Source organism: Palaemon carinicauda, chromosome 7 (assembly GCF_036898095.1).
Source record: "Palaemon carinicauda isolate YSFRI2023 chromosome 7, ASM3689809v2, whole genome shotgun sequence".
NCBI classification, from domain to species: domain Eukaryota; kingdom Metazoa; phylum Arthropoda; class Malacostraca; order Decapoda; family Palaemonidae; genus Palaemon; species Palaemon carinicauda.
Genome location: NC_090731.1, coordinates 114,850,711 through 114,871,511, shown reverse-complemented (window position 1 = coordinate 114,871,511; position 20,801 = coordinate 114,850,711). Strand labels below are relative to the sequence as shown.

General features: G+C 45.4%; 1 protein-coding gene across 3 annotated transcripts in view; it reads right to left on the bottom strand.

Moving 5' to 3' along the window:
- LOC137643987 (probable phosphorylase b kinase regulatory subunit beta) overlaps positions 1 to 20,397 on the bottom strand; it is a 647,361-nt gene extending 626,964 nt beyond the window's left edge. For all 3 annotated transcript variants that reach the window (XM_068376819.1, XM_068376818.1, XM_068376820.1), the window contains exon 1: positions 20,274 to 20,397. In XM_068376819.1, the coding sequence (XP_068232920.1) occupies positions 20,274 to 20,299 (26 nt within the window). In that variant the 5' untranslated portion in view covers positions 20,300 to 20,397. The remainder of the gene's footprint in view (positions 1 to 20,273) is intronic.
- Positions 20,398 to 20,801: the final 404 nt, after the last annotated feature.

Sequence of the window (20,801 nt, the reverse complement as noted above, 5' to 3'; positions counted from 1 at the left end):
CCTGCGAGTTGGAGAGCGCTGGCGAGCAGGAGAGCGCTGACGAGTTGAATCTGAAGACTCAGGAGAACGCTTGCGCGCTACTGCGCGCGAACGCGCAGGTGGGCGTGCAGGGGAACCCTGACATGCAAGGGACTTACCCACACCATGGGTAGAGTCCCATTCCCCCGAAGGGATCGGAGCCTGTCGTACGACAGGGTGAGTGGGCGCCCAAAGCGCATCTGAAGCCAGGAAAGGTGAAGGCAGGTCGGAAGGTCTGGCAGGCGAAGGAGATTGCGAACGATCTGCAGAGGTGTCAAGAGACGATACTGCGATTGTCTGCTCTCGACGAGGAGGCTCCTCCCCAGGGGAGGGAGACCCAAAGAGGGGCCTCCTAACTCCCTTGTAGGGAGAAGGAAGTCCTCTCTGGCGGAGAGGCCGACGGGCCTTACGGCGAAGCCGACCTCGAGGCAGGGAGTCTGGGTCATCAGTCCTCCGAAGAGGAGTCTCTGTCAGCGCACTCCCCCGAGGAGGAGACACGCCCGCAGGAGAGACCATGGGACTCACCTTCCCCCTCGAAGGATGTTCAGAGGGGGGAGGAGAGCCTTCAGCAACGTCCGCAACAGGGGCAGCAGCAGGGGTTTGACTAGACACGTCAGAAGGCCCTGCCAAAACAGTGTCGACAATATCAGAAGGTATTACCGGCGACTGTTTGACCGCAGCCCCCAGCTGAATCAAGTCAAATAGGGCTTCCTTGGAGGGCGAGCCCTTCAGCCCCAAGGAAGCCCAAAGCTGAAATAAACCAAGGTTAGACACAGATTCATCATATTCAGGAAAATCCAACAAATCCTCCCCCGGAGGAGGAGAGCCGCTGCCTTGCTAAGGGAGGCAACCCCCTCTCCCACCCCCGGAGGTCGGGAAAAACCACTAGGGCCTGCGCTCTCACTCAACGGCCTCTCACGAGAGACCGATTGAGTGGGAGCTTCGGAGGAGGTTCGGGCGGCGGGAGAGGAGTCCTTAGAGCCTTCCTTCTTCAAGGCTGCCCTTGAAGGAGAACGGTCTCTCTTGGACTTCTTCTTACGCCGACGGCCGAACTTCTCCCACTGGGAGGCACACCACTCCCTACACTTACTACAAGTATTTTCCCTCTCACACCGTTGACCTCGGCACTGCGGGCAAAGGGTGTGAGGATCGGTGTCCTCCGCTGACATAAACGTCCCACAGGGGCGGCCAGCAAGTCCAGGGCACGTACGCATAGCGAAGATAATGGTCGAGGCCAACTTCAAGCAAACAAGAATCTAGAAAAAGTAAAGAAAAAACAAATTAGGCTGTCAACAAACGAGGACGAAGACAGACACGTCTGCCCTTCGTCCGAGCCAAAAGTGAAGTGAGACAACTCACCAGTGTGAGGGGGGGAGGGGTAGCTAGCTACCCCTTCCCTACCCCCTGCTAACTAGCGCGGGGTAGTTAACCCTCGTTAAAAATCTTACGGCTCGTCATTTCAGCTACGCCGAAAGTAATACCCCATGTAAATAGCGTGGTTTGTATTTCGGTTACGGAACAAACCTGGCACTTGAGGGACTCACCCACATTGTGGGATAAGTCCCTCTGCCCCGAAGGGACCGGTGCCCGTAGGATAACGGGGTGCGTTGGCGCCCACTGCGCATCTGCGTCAAGGAACGGAGATGGTAGGTCGGAAGATCTGGCAGGCGTCTGAGATTGCGAACGATCAGCGGAGAGGTCTAAGGATGCGGCTGCAACGGTCTGCTCTTGTCGAGGAGGATCCTCTGCGGGGGACGTCGAAGGTGAAGAACTGAAGAGGCGCCTCCTAACTCCTTTGTAAGGAGAAGAAAGGCCTCTGTCGCGAAGAGGAGGGCGGGCCTTACGGCGAAGATGACCTCGAGGCACAACAACACCATCATCGGTCCTCCGAAGAGGAGTCTCTGTCAGTGCACTCCCCCGATGGGGAGAAACACTTGCAGGAGAGACCGTTGGACTCGGAGCCCTCCTCAAAGGATGTTCGGAGGGGGGAGCTGAGCCTTCAGCAACATCAGCAGCAGCAGCAGGGGTTTGGCCTGACCCGTCAGAAGCCTCTGCCACAACGTCGAACATAATCAGAGGGTCTACCTCTGCTATAGCCGGCGACTGCTGGACAGCTGCCCCCAACTGGATCAGGTCAAACAGGGCTTCCTTGAAGGGCGAGCCCTTAAGCCCCAAGGAAACCCAAAGCTGTAAGAGATCATTGTTAGAGACATCAACAAAATCAATAATACAGTATCCTCCCCCGGAGGAGGAGGAGGAGCTGCCTCGCTATGGGAGGCAACGCCCTCTCCCGCCCGAGGTTGGGAAACAAAAGAAGGGCATACGCTACCACTCGATGGACCCTCGAGAGAAACCGATCGAGTGGGAGCTTCGGAGGAGGTTCGGGCGGCGGAAGAAGTGTCTTTGGAACCTTCCTTCTTCAAGGCAATCCTTGAAGGAGAAGGGTCTCGCTTAGCCTTCTTCTTACGCCGCCGGGCAAACCTTTACCACTGGGAGGTAGGCCACTCCCTGCACTCACTAGTTTTTATCCCCTTCACACCGTTGACCTCGACAATACAGACAAACGGTGTGAGGGTCCGTTTCCACCGCCAACATGAATGTCCCACAAGGGAGTCCAGGGCACTTCCGCAAAATAGGAAGGTAGAGGCCAACTACTAACACACAAACTGAAAGAAAAAGAAAACAGATTAAGGCTGCCAATAATGCGAGGGCGAGACAGACACGTCTGCTTATCGCCCAAGCCAAAAGTGAAGTGAAGCAGTTCACCAGTGTGTGGGGGGGGAGGGGTAGCTAGCTACTACTCTCCTACCCCCTGCTAACTAGCGCGGGGGTAGTTAACCCTCATTAAAAATCTAATGGCTCGTCTTTTCAGCTACGCCGAAAGTAATACCCTATGTAAATAGCGTGGTTTGTATTTCGGTTACGGAACAAAGACAAATTAGAAATAATATCCTCCTCCGGGGGAGGAGTGGCAGCTGCCTCGCTATGGGAGGCAACTACCTCTCTTGCACCCCGGGATCGGTCAACAACAATACGGTCTACGCTACCATTTGCCGGCATCTCGGAAGAGACCGATCGAGTGGGAGCTTCGGAGGAGGAAAGGGCTACGGAAGAAGAAGCCTTGGAATTTTCTCTCTTCAGAGAACCCTCTGTAGGAGAAATAACCCTCTTAGACTTCTTCTTGCGGCGCCGGGCAAACCTCTCCCACTGGGAGGTAGACCACTCCCTACACTCAATTCATATGTTAGCGCTGTCACACCGCTGGCCCCTACAGTGAGGACATAAGGAGTGAAGATCGGTGTCGATGGCCGACATAAAGGTCCCACAAGGGCAGCCAGGTAATCCAGGGCACGTACGCATAATGAAATAATAGAGGCCAACTTCAAACACACTCTGTAGAAAGAGAAAGCAAAAAGAGATTAATGGCGGTCACAAGAGAGGGAGAGAACAGACACGTCTGATCGCCTTCCGAGCCAAAAGCAAAGTGAAGCACTCACTAGTGTGTGTGAGGGGGGATAACAAGCTACCCCTCCCTATCCCCCGCTAACTAGCGGTGGAGTAATAAACCCTCGGTAAAATTCTTATGGCTCGTCATTCAGCTACACCGAAGTAATTACCCTATGTAAATAGCGTGGTTTATATTTCAGTTACGGAACAAACCCCTATTAAATAGCTTGGTTTATATTCCAGTTACGGAACAAAACAGATTTATACAGAAAACTATCTCACATTTACTGTTTATCCACAAAATAACTACATATCCTAATCTTATTCCTTTAATTTATCCCTTGAACACAACAGTCTGTTTGCACACTTGTACAGCTCTTTTAGAAAAGAAAATAAAACATAAAAACAGCTTAAATTAGTGCAGTAGCAAGAGTGCATATGTACTGCTTGCGGCTGCAATCAAAAGTGAGTGTAGCTAAGCAGTTTGACTTTCATGCCTATGCAAAATGGAGTTTTTATGATAAAACAAAGTTTTATGAATACTTACCTGGCAGTTATATATATATATACCGTATATACTCGTGTAATGTTCGATTTTTGAAGGCCTATTTTTCAGTTAAAAAAGTAAGGGTCGAACATTACACGAGATATATATTTGAAAAAGTAAAAATTTCTGGCCTACCGGTAGGTAAACGTAAGCTAGGCCTACGCGAACATTACCCTAGGCTATGCTACCTACCGGTAGGTAATCGTAGGCTATACTTACACGTATATAAGGTTACCTACCGGTAGATAAACATAGGCTAGGCCTATATATATAGTACTAACCATGTTCATTTAACACCAGGCATATTATTAGCATGGATTTTATTTCCTAAACCATCATAAATAGTTTTTTTCCGCTACGAGTAATGACTTTATTATAACGCAGCAGGTATGAAGCTAGCAAACAGTCGGGTTGCGTATGTTATAACGTGATATGGTTAATGAAAAAATTATGCTCATTTTATTTCACTTGGTATTGTATATTAATTGACATTAATAATAAACCGCAAAAATTTTTCTTAATTAAATCCACATTTTTTTTTCTCCAAGTTCGAACTCTAGTTTCGGTAACATTTTTATGGCTTGAACGTTATTTGTTTCAGCGGACAGCGGCTGCAATAACTTGAAGCTTGAATTTTGCTGTAAATTTTTTATATTTCTTGGTAGACATCTTGATGGGTTATGAGTATATTCTTATTCATATATATTGTGAGGAAAAAAATGATTAGCATAACGGGTAATTATAATCACCGTAATTACCTGCAATTACCGGTAATGGTAATTTGTTACTCAAAACGATGAACTAATTTTGTTTGCAACTTGAAGTGTTTGCTTGTTTTTTTAAAGCTATTAGGCGGTGATGATAATCGGCTGTTTGCAACTGAAGTGTTCGCTAGAAAATGTACGCTGAATACTCAATTGTTATTATAAACAGATGTTATTATTTAGGTGTTGTTCCGATTTGTTTTATATTTTTGTTTGTCGCACTTAGGCATAACCCTTACTTTGTTGGTAATTATGGTATGCTGGAGATATAAGACCTCTAGCCTTCTGCCAAAATCAAGACTCGAACATTACATGAGGTATATGATGAATTCATGATTTTGAAGGCTAAATAGGGGGGTCGAACATTACACGAAGTCGAACATTACACGAGTATATACGGTATATATATATATATATATATATATATATATATATATATATATATATATATATATATATATAGCTGAGTCTCCGACTGCGGCAGAATTTAATAAAAAATCGCGGCAACCGCCTTGTGGTGGTTGTGTGGTTAGATGGTTAACAACCACCCTGTAAAAATCATTCCCGTTTTCTGTTCCTCAGATTATCTTTGCCCGACCTGTCTCCTGAGGGGAGGTGGGTGGGCTTTAAAATATATATAAAACTGCCAGGTAAGTATTCATGAAACTTTGTTTTATCATAAAATGATATTTTGATTATAAAATAAATTTTTGAATATACTTACCCGGTGAATATATAATAGCTGACGTCTCCGACGGCTCGACAGATTCCAAAAACTCGCGAGCGATCGCCGTGAAGGTTGCGGGTGTGACCACCAGCGCCGACTATCGGCCAGATACCGCATATACTTGTAAACATCTCCAGTTCTTCTCAGTCCCCTAGGTCTCTATCGGGGAGGAAGGGAGGGCCTTTAATTTATATATTCACCGGGTAAGTATATTAAAAAATTTATTTTATAATCAAAATATCATTTTTAAATATTAAACTTAGCCGGTGAATATATAATAGCTGATTCACACCCATGGTGGTGGGTAGAGACCAGTATTAATACAATAAAGGCGTATATGCTCAAGAGTTTTTGACAACTATTCAAAAAACAGACTTAAGTATAGGTACCTGGTAAGGAAGCAGACTCTGATTATTACTCTGCCTCATTAGTTCGCTATCCTCATGAAGCCCAGCGATCCTCTTAGGATGCTGAAAGACTCCCAGGATCTGCTATAACCAGGGTGAACACCCCTATAACAGGACCTCATCAATACCCTTAATCTGGGCGCTCTCAAGAAACAATATTTTGACCACCCGCCAAATAACAAAGATTGCGAAAGACTTCTTAGTCTCCCGTACAACCCAAAATAAGATTAAAAATTTCAAGAGTAGATTAAAAGGGTATTGGGATTAAGGGAATGTAGTGGTAGAGCCTTCACCCACTACTGCACTCGCTGCTACGAATGGTCCCAGTGTGTAGCAGTCCTCATAAAGAGTCTGGACATCTTTCAAGTAATATAAAGCAAAAACCGACTTGCCTCTCCAAAAGGTCGCGTCCATAATACTTTTAATGGGTCTATTTTGCTTAAACGCTACAGAAGTTGCTATCGCTCTAACTTCATGAGCCTTGACTTTAAGTATATTATGATCCCTCTCACTTAATTGAGAGTGTGCCTCCCGAATCAAAAGTCTAATAAAATAAGACCACGCATTCTTAGACATAGGCAAAGAGGGCTTTTTAAGGGAGCACCATAAAGCCTCTGAACAACCTCGTCGCGGTTTAGTTCTGGATAAACCAAATTTAAGAGCTCTAACGGGGCACAGCACTCTTTCAACTTCATTCCCCACAATCTCAGAAAAACTGGGGATTTCAAAAGATTTAGGCCAAGGACGAGACGGAAGTTCATTCTTGGCCAAAAAAACCAAGTTGAAGAGCGCATACTGCTTTATTAGCGGAGAAACCGATGTTCTTGCTAAAAGCATGTATCTCACTAACCCTTTTAGCCGAAGCCAAGCTCACCAAAAAAAAAGTGTCTTGAGGGTAAGATCCTTCAGGGAGGCTGAATTTAATGGTTCAAACCTGTCTGACATAAGGAACTGTAGGACCACGTCCAAGTTCCAAGCAGGAGTCGAAATATGACGCTCCTTGGAAGTCTCGAAAGACTTAAGCAGGTCTTGGAGATCTTTGTTATTAGAAAGATCCAAACCCTTATGCCTGAAAACAGAAGGTAACATGCTTTTGTAGCCTTTAATGGTGGATGCAGAGAGGAAGCGACCGTTTCTCAGATAAGGCAGAAAATTCGCAATCTGCGCTACAGAGGCACTTGGAAGACGAAATAGAGGAGGACTTGCACCAGTCTCTAAATACCTCCCATTTCGACTGATAGGTCCTGATGGTAGAGGATCTTCTAGCCCTCGCGATCGCTCTAGCTGCCTCCTTCGAAAACCCTCGAGCTCAAGAGAATCTTTCGATAGTCTGAAGGCAGTTAGACAAAGCGTGGGGAGGCTTTGATAAAATCTCTTTACGTGAGGCTGTCGCAAGAGATCCATCCGTAACGGCAGACTTCTTGGAACGTCTACCAGCTATGGAAGTACCTCTGTGAACCACTCTCTCGCGGGCCAGAGTGGAGCAACCAATGTCAACCTGGTCCCTTCGTGAGAGGTGAACTTCTGCAGCACCTTGTTTAGGATCTTGAAAGGTGGAAAGGCATAAACGTCCAGGTGAGACCAGTCCAGCAGGAAAGCGTCTATGTGGGCTGCCTCTGGATCTGGAACTGGAAAGCAGTAAGTCGAGAGCCTCTTAGTCAGTGAAGTCGCAAAAAGATCTATGGTGAGTTGACCCCATGTCATCCATAGCTTCTCGCACACAGTCTTATGCAACGTCCACTCCATGGAGATGACTTGTCCTCTTCTGCTGAGGCAGTCCGCCAAGACATTCATTTTCCTTGCACAAATATCGCCAAAGGAGAGATGTTACTTGCCTTAAATGGAGTTCCTTCTGATCCGTGGATCAAAGACCCGAGCATTCCAGACTGTCCAGCGGAGCTCCCTAACCCAAATCCGATGCATCTGAAAACAACACATGGTTTGGGTTCTTGATCGCAAGAGAAAGACCTTCTCGAAGTCTGATGTTGCTGTCCCACCAAGTCAGACATGTCTAGACTGAGTTGGAGATTGGGAAAGAGATACTCTCTAAGCCCTTCTCCTTGTTCCAAAGGTTTAGGTGAAATTGGAGAGGGCATAGGTTGAGTCTCCCCAGAGAGATAAACTACTCCAGCGATGAAAGAGTTCCCACGAGGCTAGTTCAAACTCTTACAGAGCAACTGTTTTTCTCTTGCAAGTGAAGGACTTTTAACAGAGCTTGTTCCATTCTTGTGGGAGACGAAAAGGCCCGAAAAACCAGACACTGTATCTCCATTCCCAAAAAAAGAATAGTCTGGGATGGGGTACTGTAAGTTACGACTTCTCTACGTTCACTATGAGACCTAGCTCCTTGGTTAGGCCTAATGTCCATTAGAGGCTCTCCAGACAGCGATATAATGACGACGCCCTGATTAGCCAGTCGTCAAAATAAAGGGAGGCTCTGAATCCTCAAAAAATGTAGAAAGCTTGCTACATTTTGCAAGGGCCTTGTAAAAACAAAAGGAGCAGGAATGAGGCCGAAGTACAGTGCTCGACATTGGTACATTACTTCCCCGTCCACAAACCTCAGATGTTGTTGAAAGTTTGGATGAATCGGGATGTGGAAGTATGCATCCTGAAGGTCAAGAGAGACCATCCAGTCGCCTTCCCTTACTGCTGCCAAGACAGATTTGGTAGTTTTCATCGTGAAGTTTGTCTTGACAATGAACACATTGAGCGCACTTACATCTTAAGTACTCCTGCAGTAAACGTGGCTGCCAAATCATTGGAGCCATCCCTGATAGCCTTGTTCCTGCAGTGAACGTGGCTGTCAGATCATTGGAGCCATCCCTGATAGTCTTGTTCATGCATGACATAATTGTACAGCAATACATTGCCAGCTGGAGAGACCTTCTTACTTAAGGCTCCCAGGGACCAATCCAACAAATAAAAACTTCAAACGCTCGAAAAAACTCCTAACAGGAGATGGTCTAGCTCTGAAGTCGACCATAAAATCTTGGAGCGTCTCATGGCCAGGCGACGGGGAGGGTCTACGAGGCTTGAGAAGTCTCCCTGGGCAGAGGCAGGAACTCCCAAGCCGAGAACTTCTCCCGTGTCATACCAGACGCTCGCTCTAGAAGCCAGTTTAAAAGGAGGGAAAGCAAAGGCTGTCTTCCCCAAACTCCTCCTGGTGATCAACCAGTCTCCTAGCAAACGTAAAGCTCTCTTAGAGGAGCGAGAGAGCACTAGCTTAGTAAACGAAGGCTTCGAAGTAGCTAGGCCTAGCGTAAACTCTGACGGAGGCGAACGAGGAGCAGCAGTTACAAAATGGTCCGGAAAAAGATCCTTAAAAATCAGCATGATTTTTTTTAAAGTCCATAGAGGGCTGAGCAGCTTTAGGCTCCTCTCCATCTGACAAAGTCCCCAAAGGAATATCAGTAGGAGGGGGATCAGCAACTTCCTCATCTGAAGGAACCTCGTCCGACAATTGCCGAGTCTCATGAAAAGGAGAGACCTGCCGCGGCAGCAACGCTTGACAGGCAATGTCAACAAGCAAAGGAGCAGCAGTAGCAGTAGAGGAAGCGACGTCACGCCGCTGCTGAAAGGACTGAACTCCTTGTGACTGACCAACAACAACAACAGAAGTTGATGGACGCTCGACGTCACGTCGGAACTGCCTTGACTGCATAGACTGAGCAGTCAAAACAACCTTTGACTGCGGTGATTGACGCTCAACGTCAAGTCGAGGCAACTGAGCCGGTCGGCGAACGTCCTGAACATCAACACGAGACTGCGGCAGCGGCTGAACGTCAACACGAGACTGCGGCAGCGGCTGAAAGCCAACACAGGACTGCAGCGAGGATCCATGTCACGTGACTGACGTGAAAAACTACTGACATCCCGTTTCAAAGCACAAGAAACTTCAGCACTAACGTCAAACGGACGAGTAAAAGCTCGTTTGGGCGGCTGACGGCCAGAGTCTCGTTCAGCGTAACAGCGATTCGAAAGCGAAGGATCATCGTGAACCTGCTCAACGACATACTCCTCCAGAAGGGAGGCAAGCTTAGTCTGCATGTCCCGCAGGACAACCCATTTAGGATCAACGGGAGTCGGAACGGGCCGAGACAACGGTAACGTCTGTGTTGGCAAAACATTGCCTTTACCGCGACCCTCGGACCCCGTGTTACGCTTGCGTTTAATAGGCGAACAGTCTCCCGACGACTGCAAAGGGTCAGAGCTGTCCCAATGGCTACAGCCAGGACGCTGGACCTGTCCTGAAGGGACTGACTTTCGCTTCAAGGGTCTACAAACCTTGCGCCAAGGTTTCTTTTGCGAAAAGTCTTCGGATGACGAGGAGAACACAGTCTCGCCCGTCTTATGGTAAGGGAGATCTTGACGAGAAACGTCCGATACCAAAGAGGGAACGTCTGTACGTTGTTTAAAGCCTCTCGTCCCCTTAAGTCCTACGACATTACTTCTCCCTGGTGCAGGGGAGCCTGAAAGAGGTCTCGGACTAGGGGAGCGACAAGCACGAACAAACGAACCCTCCACAACACAGAACATGTTTTTTGCACTTACTTCACTGATATCGTATTTTTCAATAATTTCACATTAGGCATGAATAAAACTGATTTCTACCTGAAGCACGCAATTCTCCCTTACATCAAAAGGTTAGAATTGCGAAATGAGTCGCATAATGTAAGCACATTAGTACAAAATGAAACACACATGCAAAAATCAATAAACATATACTGTACATATATATCGAATAAAACGGAAAAATATGAAGTTAAAAAAGGATCAGTGACTGGGGAGGAGACTAAACACTAGTTCACTAAGGACTACGTTTTCAATCTCTCACCGTACAGAGCCTTGGGACGAGAATAAAAACTAAAACGTTTTATCCTCTCTCCCCGTACAGAGACTTGGGACGAGAGTAAAAAACTGAATCGAGAACAACGTTACTCGCTCCCAAACTCCTTATACAGAGACTTGGGACGAGAGTAAAGATCGGATCGTTCTCTCTTTCTCTCTCTCTCTCCATCTCTCTCTCTCTTGTCACACACAAGAGAATGGCCCACTCACCCTTCGTCAATAAACAGGTTATTTGACCAAAGGAAAAAACTGAAAGGACTAAGAAATTGAAAATTAACAAGTTCCTTTAAATTAGTATCTAAAACACTTCAGTTTGAAAGAAGAATGAACAAAACGTCAAAATCGATTTACTCTTTCTGCAAAGTGAAACCGTGATTCTCTCTTTCTCTATCGTAACGATAGAGCGCAAACTGCGTAGCATAAATAAACCAAACGTTAGTTCATCTTTGAAAAAACAGCACGAAGACTATTCAAAGAATATATTTCTTAAAATATTTTCTAAAAAAAATATTCATTTCATAACTCTTACAGAGCAATTGATTTAAACTTAACAAAAATAAAAGTTGAATGGGCTCAACGTTGTTTAACTTCGTTTTCCAAGTTAGGACCGCCTACAAGGAATAGGTAAAGGCCGCATATAAACAAAACATAAAATTTATTTGATGTTTAGTATAAGTGGAAAGCTAATCGAAGAGGCCTAATAAAGGCGGGTGAGATATAAAATATATAGAGGAAAATCTATAAATATCAACAATAATTTATAACGTGATAAAATAATTACTAAAAGCCTTAAACACACTTCCGTACACTGAGGGAAGGGTCGGCCATCTTTTCTCTATGGAAAAACCAGAGATAAAAAAAAAACACAAAGGCAAAACACTTTTCCTCTCCTTTCAAAAGCATTTCTTTTGAAGATAGTATTGAATAATCCAACACGGCGAAAGCAATAAAACCAAAACCAAGTACTTCACCAATTCGGTAGAAAACTCGAGGTCATAAAGCGAGTGGAACCAACTTGTCGACAAGACCGACAGAGAAGAACTGGAGATGTTTACAAGTATATGCGGTATCTGGCCGATAGTCGGCGCTGGTGGTCACACCCGCAACCTTCACGGCGATCGCTCGCGAGTTTTATATATATTCACCGGCTAAGTTTAATATTTAAAAAACTCCATTTTTATGAATACTGTAGAACTTACCTGGCAGTTATATATATATAGCTGATTCACACATTTGGAGGAGGGAAACAGACAGAAAAACATAGTTGGGGAAACAAAAAAAAGAGTTGTAGGAGAACAAACACCTTGATTCCTTACCTGCTAAGGTAGCTGACTTCAAAGGTAACTGCCTCTAGAGTCGCTTTCCCTTAGGAGTGTTCAGCCAGGAGTAGACCTGCTACGCTGCAAACAACTCAATCGAGTCTGTCAAAGGGGTAGGACCAACAACTTGACTAGACTTCAGAAAACTACCTTCCCATATAAAAAAACCTGCAACCTTACTAAAGCTAACCATCTAACCTTGCAGAAATAGATATAAACTATCTATTTGGACTGAGGGAACCGTACCACAGGACGAGGACCTCAGACAACCATAAAAAACACAAACCCATATACAAGTACATAAACTAAGGTTGAGTGGGGGTAGTAACTCCTTTGCCTAATACAGAAGCCGCAGCTACGTATGGGCCCAAGGTATAACACTTGTCATAGTCCACTCTTACCTCTCTGAGGTAATGAGAAGCGAAGACAGAGTTGCTCCTCCAGAACGTTGCGTCCGTGATCTGCTTAACTGACATATTTTTCCGGTATGCCAGCGAAGCAGCAATGGCCCTTTCTTCGTGAGCCCGTACTTTTAACAGGGCGAAGTTTTCTTTCTCACAAAAGAGGTGGGCTTCCCTAATAGTTTCCCTCAGGAAAAAGGACAAAGCATTCTTTGACAGGGGTTTTTGAGGATCCTTCACTGAACACCATAAGGAGTTGGAAGCACCCCTCACGCTCTTAGTGTGGGCCAAATAAGCCTTGAGAGCCCTAACCGGGCAGAGGAGGCTTTCCTGTTCCTGACCTACTAGATTCGTGAGGTTAGGGACTTCAAAAGTCCTAGGCCAGGGTTTCGAAGGGTTCTCATTCTTGGCGAGAAAGTCGAACCTCAAGGAACAAACCGCTCCATTTAGGGTGAAGCCTACACGCTTCTCGATTGCCTGGACCTCGCTGATCCTCCTGGCAGTCGCTAGAGACAAAAGGAAGAGGGTTTTCTTAGTCACATCTCGCAGAGAAGCTTGCGAGATAGGTTCAAACTTCCTGGAGCACAAAAACTTAAGCACCACATCCAGGTTCCAAGAAGGGGGTCTTAAGTGCACCTGCTTGGTTGTCTCAAAAGACCTAATGAGGTCCTGCAAGTCCTTATTCTGAGATAACTCTAAGCCTCTATGCCTAAAGACGGTTGAGAGCATGCTCCTGTATCCTCTAATGGTATATACAGCCAGCTTAGCATCCTGCCTGAGGTACAAAAGAAAGTCTGCAATCTGGCTTAGAGAGGTAGAGGACGAGGAAACCTTGCGCCTCCTGCAACAAGCTCTAAAGGTCTCCCACTTTGACTGGTAGACTCTTTGTGAAGAGATCCTCCTTGCCCTGGCATTAGCTTTCGCCGCTTGTGCCGAAAAGCCTCGAGATCTAACGAGCTTCTCGACAGTCTGAAGGCAGTCAGATTGAGAGCGAGGGGGTTTTGGTGAAATCTCTCGAAGTGGGGTTGTCTGAGAAGATCTGGACTTGCCGGGAGTCTTCTTGGAAAGTCCATCAGCAACCCTACCACTTCGGTGAACCATTCCGTCGCAGGCCAGAATGGAGCCACTAGGATCATTCGTCCCGAATCGAGGAGAGCGAACTTCCTGACAACCAGATTGATGATCTTGAACGGGGGAAAGGCATACATGTCCAGCCCCGTCCAATCCATCAAGAAGGCGTCCACTGCAACAGCTTCCTCGTCCGGGACTAGGGAGCAGTAGTTGGGGATCCTCTTGTTTAGACCGGAGGCGAAAAGGTCTATTACTGGTCTTCCCCACAACTTCCAGAGGCTCCGACAGACATGGGGGTTGAGAGTCCACTCTGTAGGAAGGACCTGTCCCCTCCTGCTGAGCATGTCTGCCCTGATGTTTCTTTGCCCTTGAACAAACCTTGTCAACAGCTGGGTCTCGTTCTCGTTCGCCCAGAGGAGAAGCTCTCTCGCAGTTGAGAACAGAGAGAGGGAGTAAGTTCCCCCTTGCTTCCTTATGTAAGCGAGAGCTGTGGTGTTGTCGGAATTGATCTCCACAGTCTTTCCCGACACCGAGATTTTGAAGGCCTTGAGCCCTAACAAAATGGCCATCAATTCCTTCCTGTTGATATGCCAACTGACCTGACTCCCTTCCCAAATACCTGAGACCTCTTTGTTCCCTAGTGTTGCTCCCCAGCCTGACTTGGACGCGTCTGAGAATAACACTAGGTCGGGGTTCTTCTTGAACAAGGAGATCCCTTTTCCCAACAGAGCTGGGTCCAGCCACCACATTAAAAGATCCCTGATCTCTGTCGGAATGGGAAAAGAAAAAGTGTCCTCCTGGATCTTTCTGTTCCAAACCTTTGCGAGGAAGTGTTGCAGAGGCCTTAGGTGCAGTCTCCCCAAAGGGACAAACTGCTCCAGGGAGGATAGAGTTCCCAGCAGACTCATCCACTCCTTCGCTGAGCATTCCTGCTTCCTCAAAAAGTCTTTGACTTTGTCCAGGCACCTGGTCTGCCTCTCCTGGGAGGGAGAAGCCTGAAAAAGAACTGAATTCAGAACTATCCCCAAATAGAGAATAGTCTGATTCGGCTCGGTCTGAGACTTACCCCAGTTGACGATGAGTCCCAGGTCCTGAGTGATCGTATAAGTTTTCATTAGGTCCTCCAGACATTTCTCTTTCGACTGTGACCAGATCAGCCAGTCGTCTAGATAGAAGGAGACCCTTATCCCTTCCTGGTGTAACCAGCCTGCCACATTCGCCATTAGTCTGGTGAAAACTTGGGAAGCTGTGCTGAGACCGAAGCAAAGTGCCCTGAACTGGAAGCACTTGCCCTGGAACACAAACCTCAGATATCTCCTCGAAGACGGATGAATGGGGACGTGAAAATAAGCGTCCTGCAGGTCGAGAGAAACCATCCAGTCTCCTGGACGAACTGCAGCCAGCACTGACTGAGTCGTCTCCATGGAGACCTTTGTTTTCTCCACGAAGGCGTTCAGAGAGCTGACATCTAGGACTGATCTCCATCCACCCGAGCTCTTGGGAACCAGAAACAGGCGATTGTAAAAGCCTGGGGAGGCGAAGTCTTGAACTGGCTCTATTGCTCCCTTGACCAACATCTGGTCGACTAGCTCCAGAATAGCCTCTCGTTTCCCCGCGTCGGTGTACTGAGCCACTAAGGCTAGGGGAGAGTCTGAGAGAGGTGGTTTCTTTAAAAAGGGGATCTTGTAACCTTCCTTGACTGCCAAAAACGAGACAGTCTTGCCCCTACTGGTGTCTGGAGGACTTCCATCTCTTTTTTTGGACCGGGGCCTAAACGCACCCCTGCTGGTCCTTGGCCCTGACTCTTGTCTTCTCCCCCAAAATTCCGCTCTCGAGGAGATCCTGCCCCGAAAGGGCTGTTGAAACTTCTTTTCCTCCTTCTTCAGAGGAGCAGGAGCAACAGGTAAGGTCTTTCTAGCCGACCGAGACAAAAGGTCCTGAGTAGCCTTCTGAGCCAGAGAAAGGGAGATATCTCTGACCAGAGCTTCAGGAAAAAGATGGCGTGAAAAAGGGGCGTAAAGTAGCTCCGACTTCTGGGCAACAGTCACAGATCTAGAGGTGAAGGAGCACAAAAGGGCCCTCTTCTTTAAGACCCCTGCTGAGAAAAGGGAAGCCAATTCATTAGCTCCATCCCTTAGAGCTTTGTCCATGCAGGACATGATACTCGTCAGGTCCTTCGTGTCCTCCAGGAGTTCAGACTTTCTGGCCAGAGTCCCGAGAGACCAGTCCATGAAGCTGAAAACCTTGAAAACCCTGAAAATTCCCTTGACGAGGTGATCAAGCTCCGACATGGACCACATCACCTTGGCAGAGTTTAAAGCATGCCTTCTTGCCGAGTCCACAAGAGCCGAGAAGTCACCTTGGGAGGAGGAAGGCACTCCTAACCCCAAAGGTTCCCCTGTCTCATACCACATACCGGCCTTGAAAGCGAGCCAAGACGGTGGATAAGAAAAGGTGGTCTTGACAGCTTGTCTCCGTTCCTTCATCCAATCATCCACTTTAGCGAGAGCTTTCCTGGCCGAAATTGAAAGTTTCATTTTGATGAAGGCCGAAGACTTAGTAGCTTTCTTCCTGGTAAATTGAGACTGAGGAGAACGAGGGGCCGAAGGTTGAAATTCCTCCCCATAAAGTTCCAAAAGAGAGCGAGAAAGAACCTTGTAATCGCTAGAAGAGTCGGCAGGTTTTTCTTCCTCTTCCGAAATATCTTCGAGGTCCTGCTCAAGGATAACATCCCGAAGAGTTGGGCTGCCAGCAGTCTAGCAGCGAGAGCTGTTTGAATCCTGGCGCCGAGCGCCGCTAACATCCAGTCGGCGAGAAGCGGTATCGTCACGATGACGAGAAGCGGTATCGTCACGATGACGAGAGACAGTATCGTCACGATGACGAGAGACAGTATCGTCACGATGACGAGAAACGGAAGCGTCCTGAAGATGCAGGCTGCCGTCGCCTTGAAAATGCAGACTGCATTCATCCTGTTTCCTAAGAAACGAGGCAGTAACGTCCAGGCGTTTCGAAAGGGAAACGGAATCGTCACGGCGCCGAGAACGAGAGGCAGTATGGTCCTGGCGCCGGGAGAGGGGGGAAGGAAATTCCTGGCAGCGTGCCGATGAAGAGGGTGTGCGTTGTCGTACGGCCGACAAAGTGCGCAGAGGTTTCTTGGGAGAGATACTAAAATTTCTCTTAGAAGAAGATCTCTTAACAGGCAAAGAGACGTCCTTACGTCTGACGGACTGAGAAGGGTGGCTGAAAGCTTTAACTAACGATGAAAGTTGTTCCTGCATAACAACCATGAAAGCTTTAGCAACCTCCGCTGGCTCTCGCGGTACCGAAGACGGCAGTTGTCGTACGGCTTGACTGGGAGCGCTGGCAGAAGAAGCAGGGAGTCTAGCAGGATTAACTGGGCTAAGGACTCTCTGTTTCGCCCTTTTAACAGGAACATCGAAATCGTCTTCCGAAGGATCAGGGTCTCTGCTACTCGAACTGGGAGAGGGAGAGCAAGACTGCACGTCCCGGTTCCACCCTCTCTTCATTGGTCTTGATTCGTAACGCCAATTACGTCTGGGAGAACGATCAGGCGAAGACACAAACGTATCCGACACGCCTTTCCTACGGCGGTCAAAAGCAGCCTGGGAGATCGCAACAGGACTGTCTGAGGCGACGACTGACCGAGGATAAGCCCCTCTCAACCCCTTTCGGCTTTCGACGTACCTTCTCCCTTGGTCCTGGGAGCTTGGTAGAGGTCTAGACCTAGGGGTATGACAGATTCGATCAGTCGCCACCTCCACTGCACTTTCACAAGCACTAATTTCACCTACACCCTTACCTTTAAAGGTCTCCAACTGTGCTTTAATGGCCTCCAATTCAGCAGCTAATTTAGCATACCCAGGGTCATCCGTAGGCACAGATCCTGTAGAAGGGGCAGGAGTCACTACATTTGGGGAAGGAATACCTTCCAAAGGGGTTACAAGCAAAGGGTCAATAGATAAATCTAAGCTAGGCTCACTAGCAGACTTAGACTTTGATTTAGCTCTTCTAACTCTATCAATCTCAAGTTTGCGCACATAGCGCTTCATAGCTAACCAATCATCATCACTTAAAACCTCGCATTCCTTGCACTTATTATCTAAAGCACATTCAAACCCCCTGCAACCCATACAGATGGTGTGAGGGTCAACCGAAACCTTCGGCAACCTCACCTTGCAAATATCATTCGCACAAACACGATAATGAATTTTCTCACTCATGATAATAAAGGAAAAAAGACAAAAAAAACAAAAACAACAAGGCGATGAAGGGAAAGCGATCCGAAAAACTCTGAAAGGCGGACCAACGATGTTGTCGATCCGGCCGGCAGAGATAATCTGAGGAACAGAAAATGGGAATGATTCCAAGAACCACCCTGTAAGGGTTGTTAACCATCTAACCACACAACCACCACAAGGCAGTTGCCGCGATTTTCGATTAAATTCTGCCGCAGTCGGAGACTCAGCTATATATATATATAACTGCCAGGTAAGTTCTATTCATAAAAGTTAAAGATTTATGGATCTGGTTATTGATATGGCGAATGTTATGTGATTCTTGGACTTTCATCCTGCAGGCATAGTTCTTAGGGTACACTACTGTAAATATGAAAAAAAATACTAGGGTAACCCAGGACTCCTTCAGCATAAAGTGTCCATGAGACTAGAATAATATTTCAGTTAATGATTACATTAGTTGTACTAACCACATGAGTCAAACAGTTCATCTACACAGAATCATAGAACAAACATTGGTTTTTCTCCCAATTTTATGCTTGGCAAGATAGTTTTCAGGCTTTTAAGGTAACTAATATTTTTTGCGTGTTTAACAGTAGTTTGAACAACAATTAATTTAAAGTTAAATGCTTATAAGAATTTCACATGGCAAATTCATCCAAGTCACTGGCCGAGAATGCAACACAAACTTCATGCATGGTGTACACACTATATGGCTACCTCAAATATGCATAATTCACACCCCTGGGATACACCTTGATCTAATGTACCAACCACCACACTTTGGCCACTGTGTCATTATTCAGCTGACCACCCCTTCCCTAACATAGTCTTGTAATAAAAGAAAAAAAAAAAAAAAAAAAAAAAAAAAAACCTAAGACGTTAGTGTGTCCAAGCTTAGCAGAGGGAACGTGGTACTTTGTGCAGTTGCCAAATGGCACTTAACAAACTGGAAACAATTGTGGAAAAGTTGCTTATGACATAGATAACCGTCTGTATGAACCCGCATTTTCTATTAAAATCATAAAAAAACGTACTTGAAATCTATATCAACCTACATAACTTGAAATTTTTGTATAACAACGGATAGGAACTCCCATGTGCATAGAATGCCACCTTAGCTAAACTTCCCCACCTAACCTAACCTACAAACTGTGTCCTCACCTAACGAGGGGCTAAAGACTTCCCCAACGCATCTTAGACTACCGTATTTTTAGTGATAAGTTTGTTTGTTTTAGAGCGCCTTGCTTATAGCAAGACACGGCTCTTACCATAAGGCAGCCCGGAAATAGTGATTGATAAGGTTAAAAATAGGGAGTTCTAATTTTTTTAACTTTACCTGTGCAGCATTTGCAGATACAATGGTATCCAATGAGTATGAACACAGGGCACTGGGTCAATTCAAATACGTAGGGGGTGCAAACACGATGAAAAAGGACATGGCATCCTAAGTTCAGAAAGAGGGCATGCGAGGTTTCAATGTTTACTAATGATGGCACATGATTAAGGGCACAGTAATCTATAACTTCTCGAGTTCCAATAGATATTTTGTGAAATTTTTCAGGTGTGAGCGATTTGACTTCTATAGCTAGAATACTTGAATGTGGCAGGTAAAATGACATAGGGGGAAAATGGGGAGGGGTTATAAAAGAAGGAGTAATCCTATTGGTGGAGGCGGAGTTTATGCGTAGAAGGTCGAAAACTGCTATGTACAAACAAACGAACGAGAGTGACTACAACCGTCCCGTAGAATATCAACAAATAAATGAAAAATATACCGTTAGTATAGGACATAGATAATTTGCGTATTTTTTCATCGGTTTATTATACATCCAAGAAGGTAATGTATAGAGAAGAAAAGGCTCATTTTGCCATTATATACCGTTTCCCAGTATGTTTTCCACACCCAAAACTCCGAGTTCCCACTGGGGGTCCACCACTATCAGTAGACATAGATATAGATATAGATATATATATATATATATATATATATATATATATATATATATATACTGTATATATATATATATATATATATATATATATATATATATATATATATTGAAACTATTCCTTTCCAACAGGAACAAGTGTCATTTTCAAAGAGAACAGACCTTTTCGTATAGAAAAAATTAGTTTTTTTTCTAAGTTATATTGCCCCGTAATACAGTACAATAATACCTATAGTAGAGTACATACATCGTCATGATCATCGTCTCCTCTTCGTATGCCTTATGACACAACGGGCCTCAAAGAATACACAACATAAATAAAATAAACCAAGACCCTAAACTATGTCCAGCTCAAAATAGGATATTCTAGTAGGTTTCCCCAAGACATCATCTACTCCACGCTAAGGTAGAGCAGCTCTGCAACCAAGCACATTCCATTCTACGTGTTCTTGACACGCTGTAGTCTCTTAAATAAACTACTATACTAACTTATATTAATAAACTACTTACTGGGGAGGAAGTTTGAGTGTTGTCATCACCAGAATTGCAACAATAGTACTTAGCTCATAAGTATAATCAACTATTTCAGGACAAGTCCTTGCTTTCGTCCTCCAGCTGATCTCAATGTCAACACTTCTTTTAAATACAGGTAGTGCATTAGATCATCTAAATATCAATATACGGTAGGCTAAGATCAACTAAAAAAATAAACTTTATAATTTGATTTAAATAAAATTTTATTAGACTTTTAAAATGTGTTTAGTTCTTATAACGGCTTATAATGGTTAAAATATGTATCAAAGTTAATTTTAGAAACCGGAATTATTGCAAGGGATCTGCTACATTTAGAATGCAAACTATTTTTATTTATTTTTTTTTTTTACATTTACTGTGCTGGCTTGTAATAGCTGCACTGCTGCATTATACAGCATCAGATTTATACATCTCATAAATCTAAAATTATTTGTTATATAAACATCGAAATTAGGCTGTCAGTAACATATATAAGTTTATGAAATTGAAGTGTATAATTTTAGT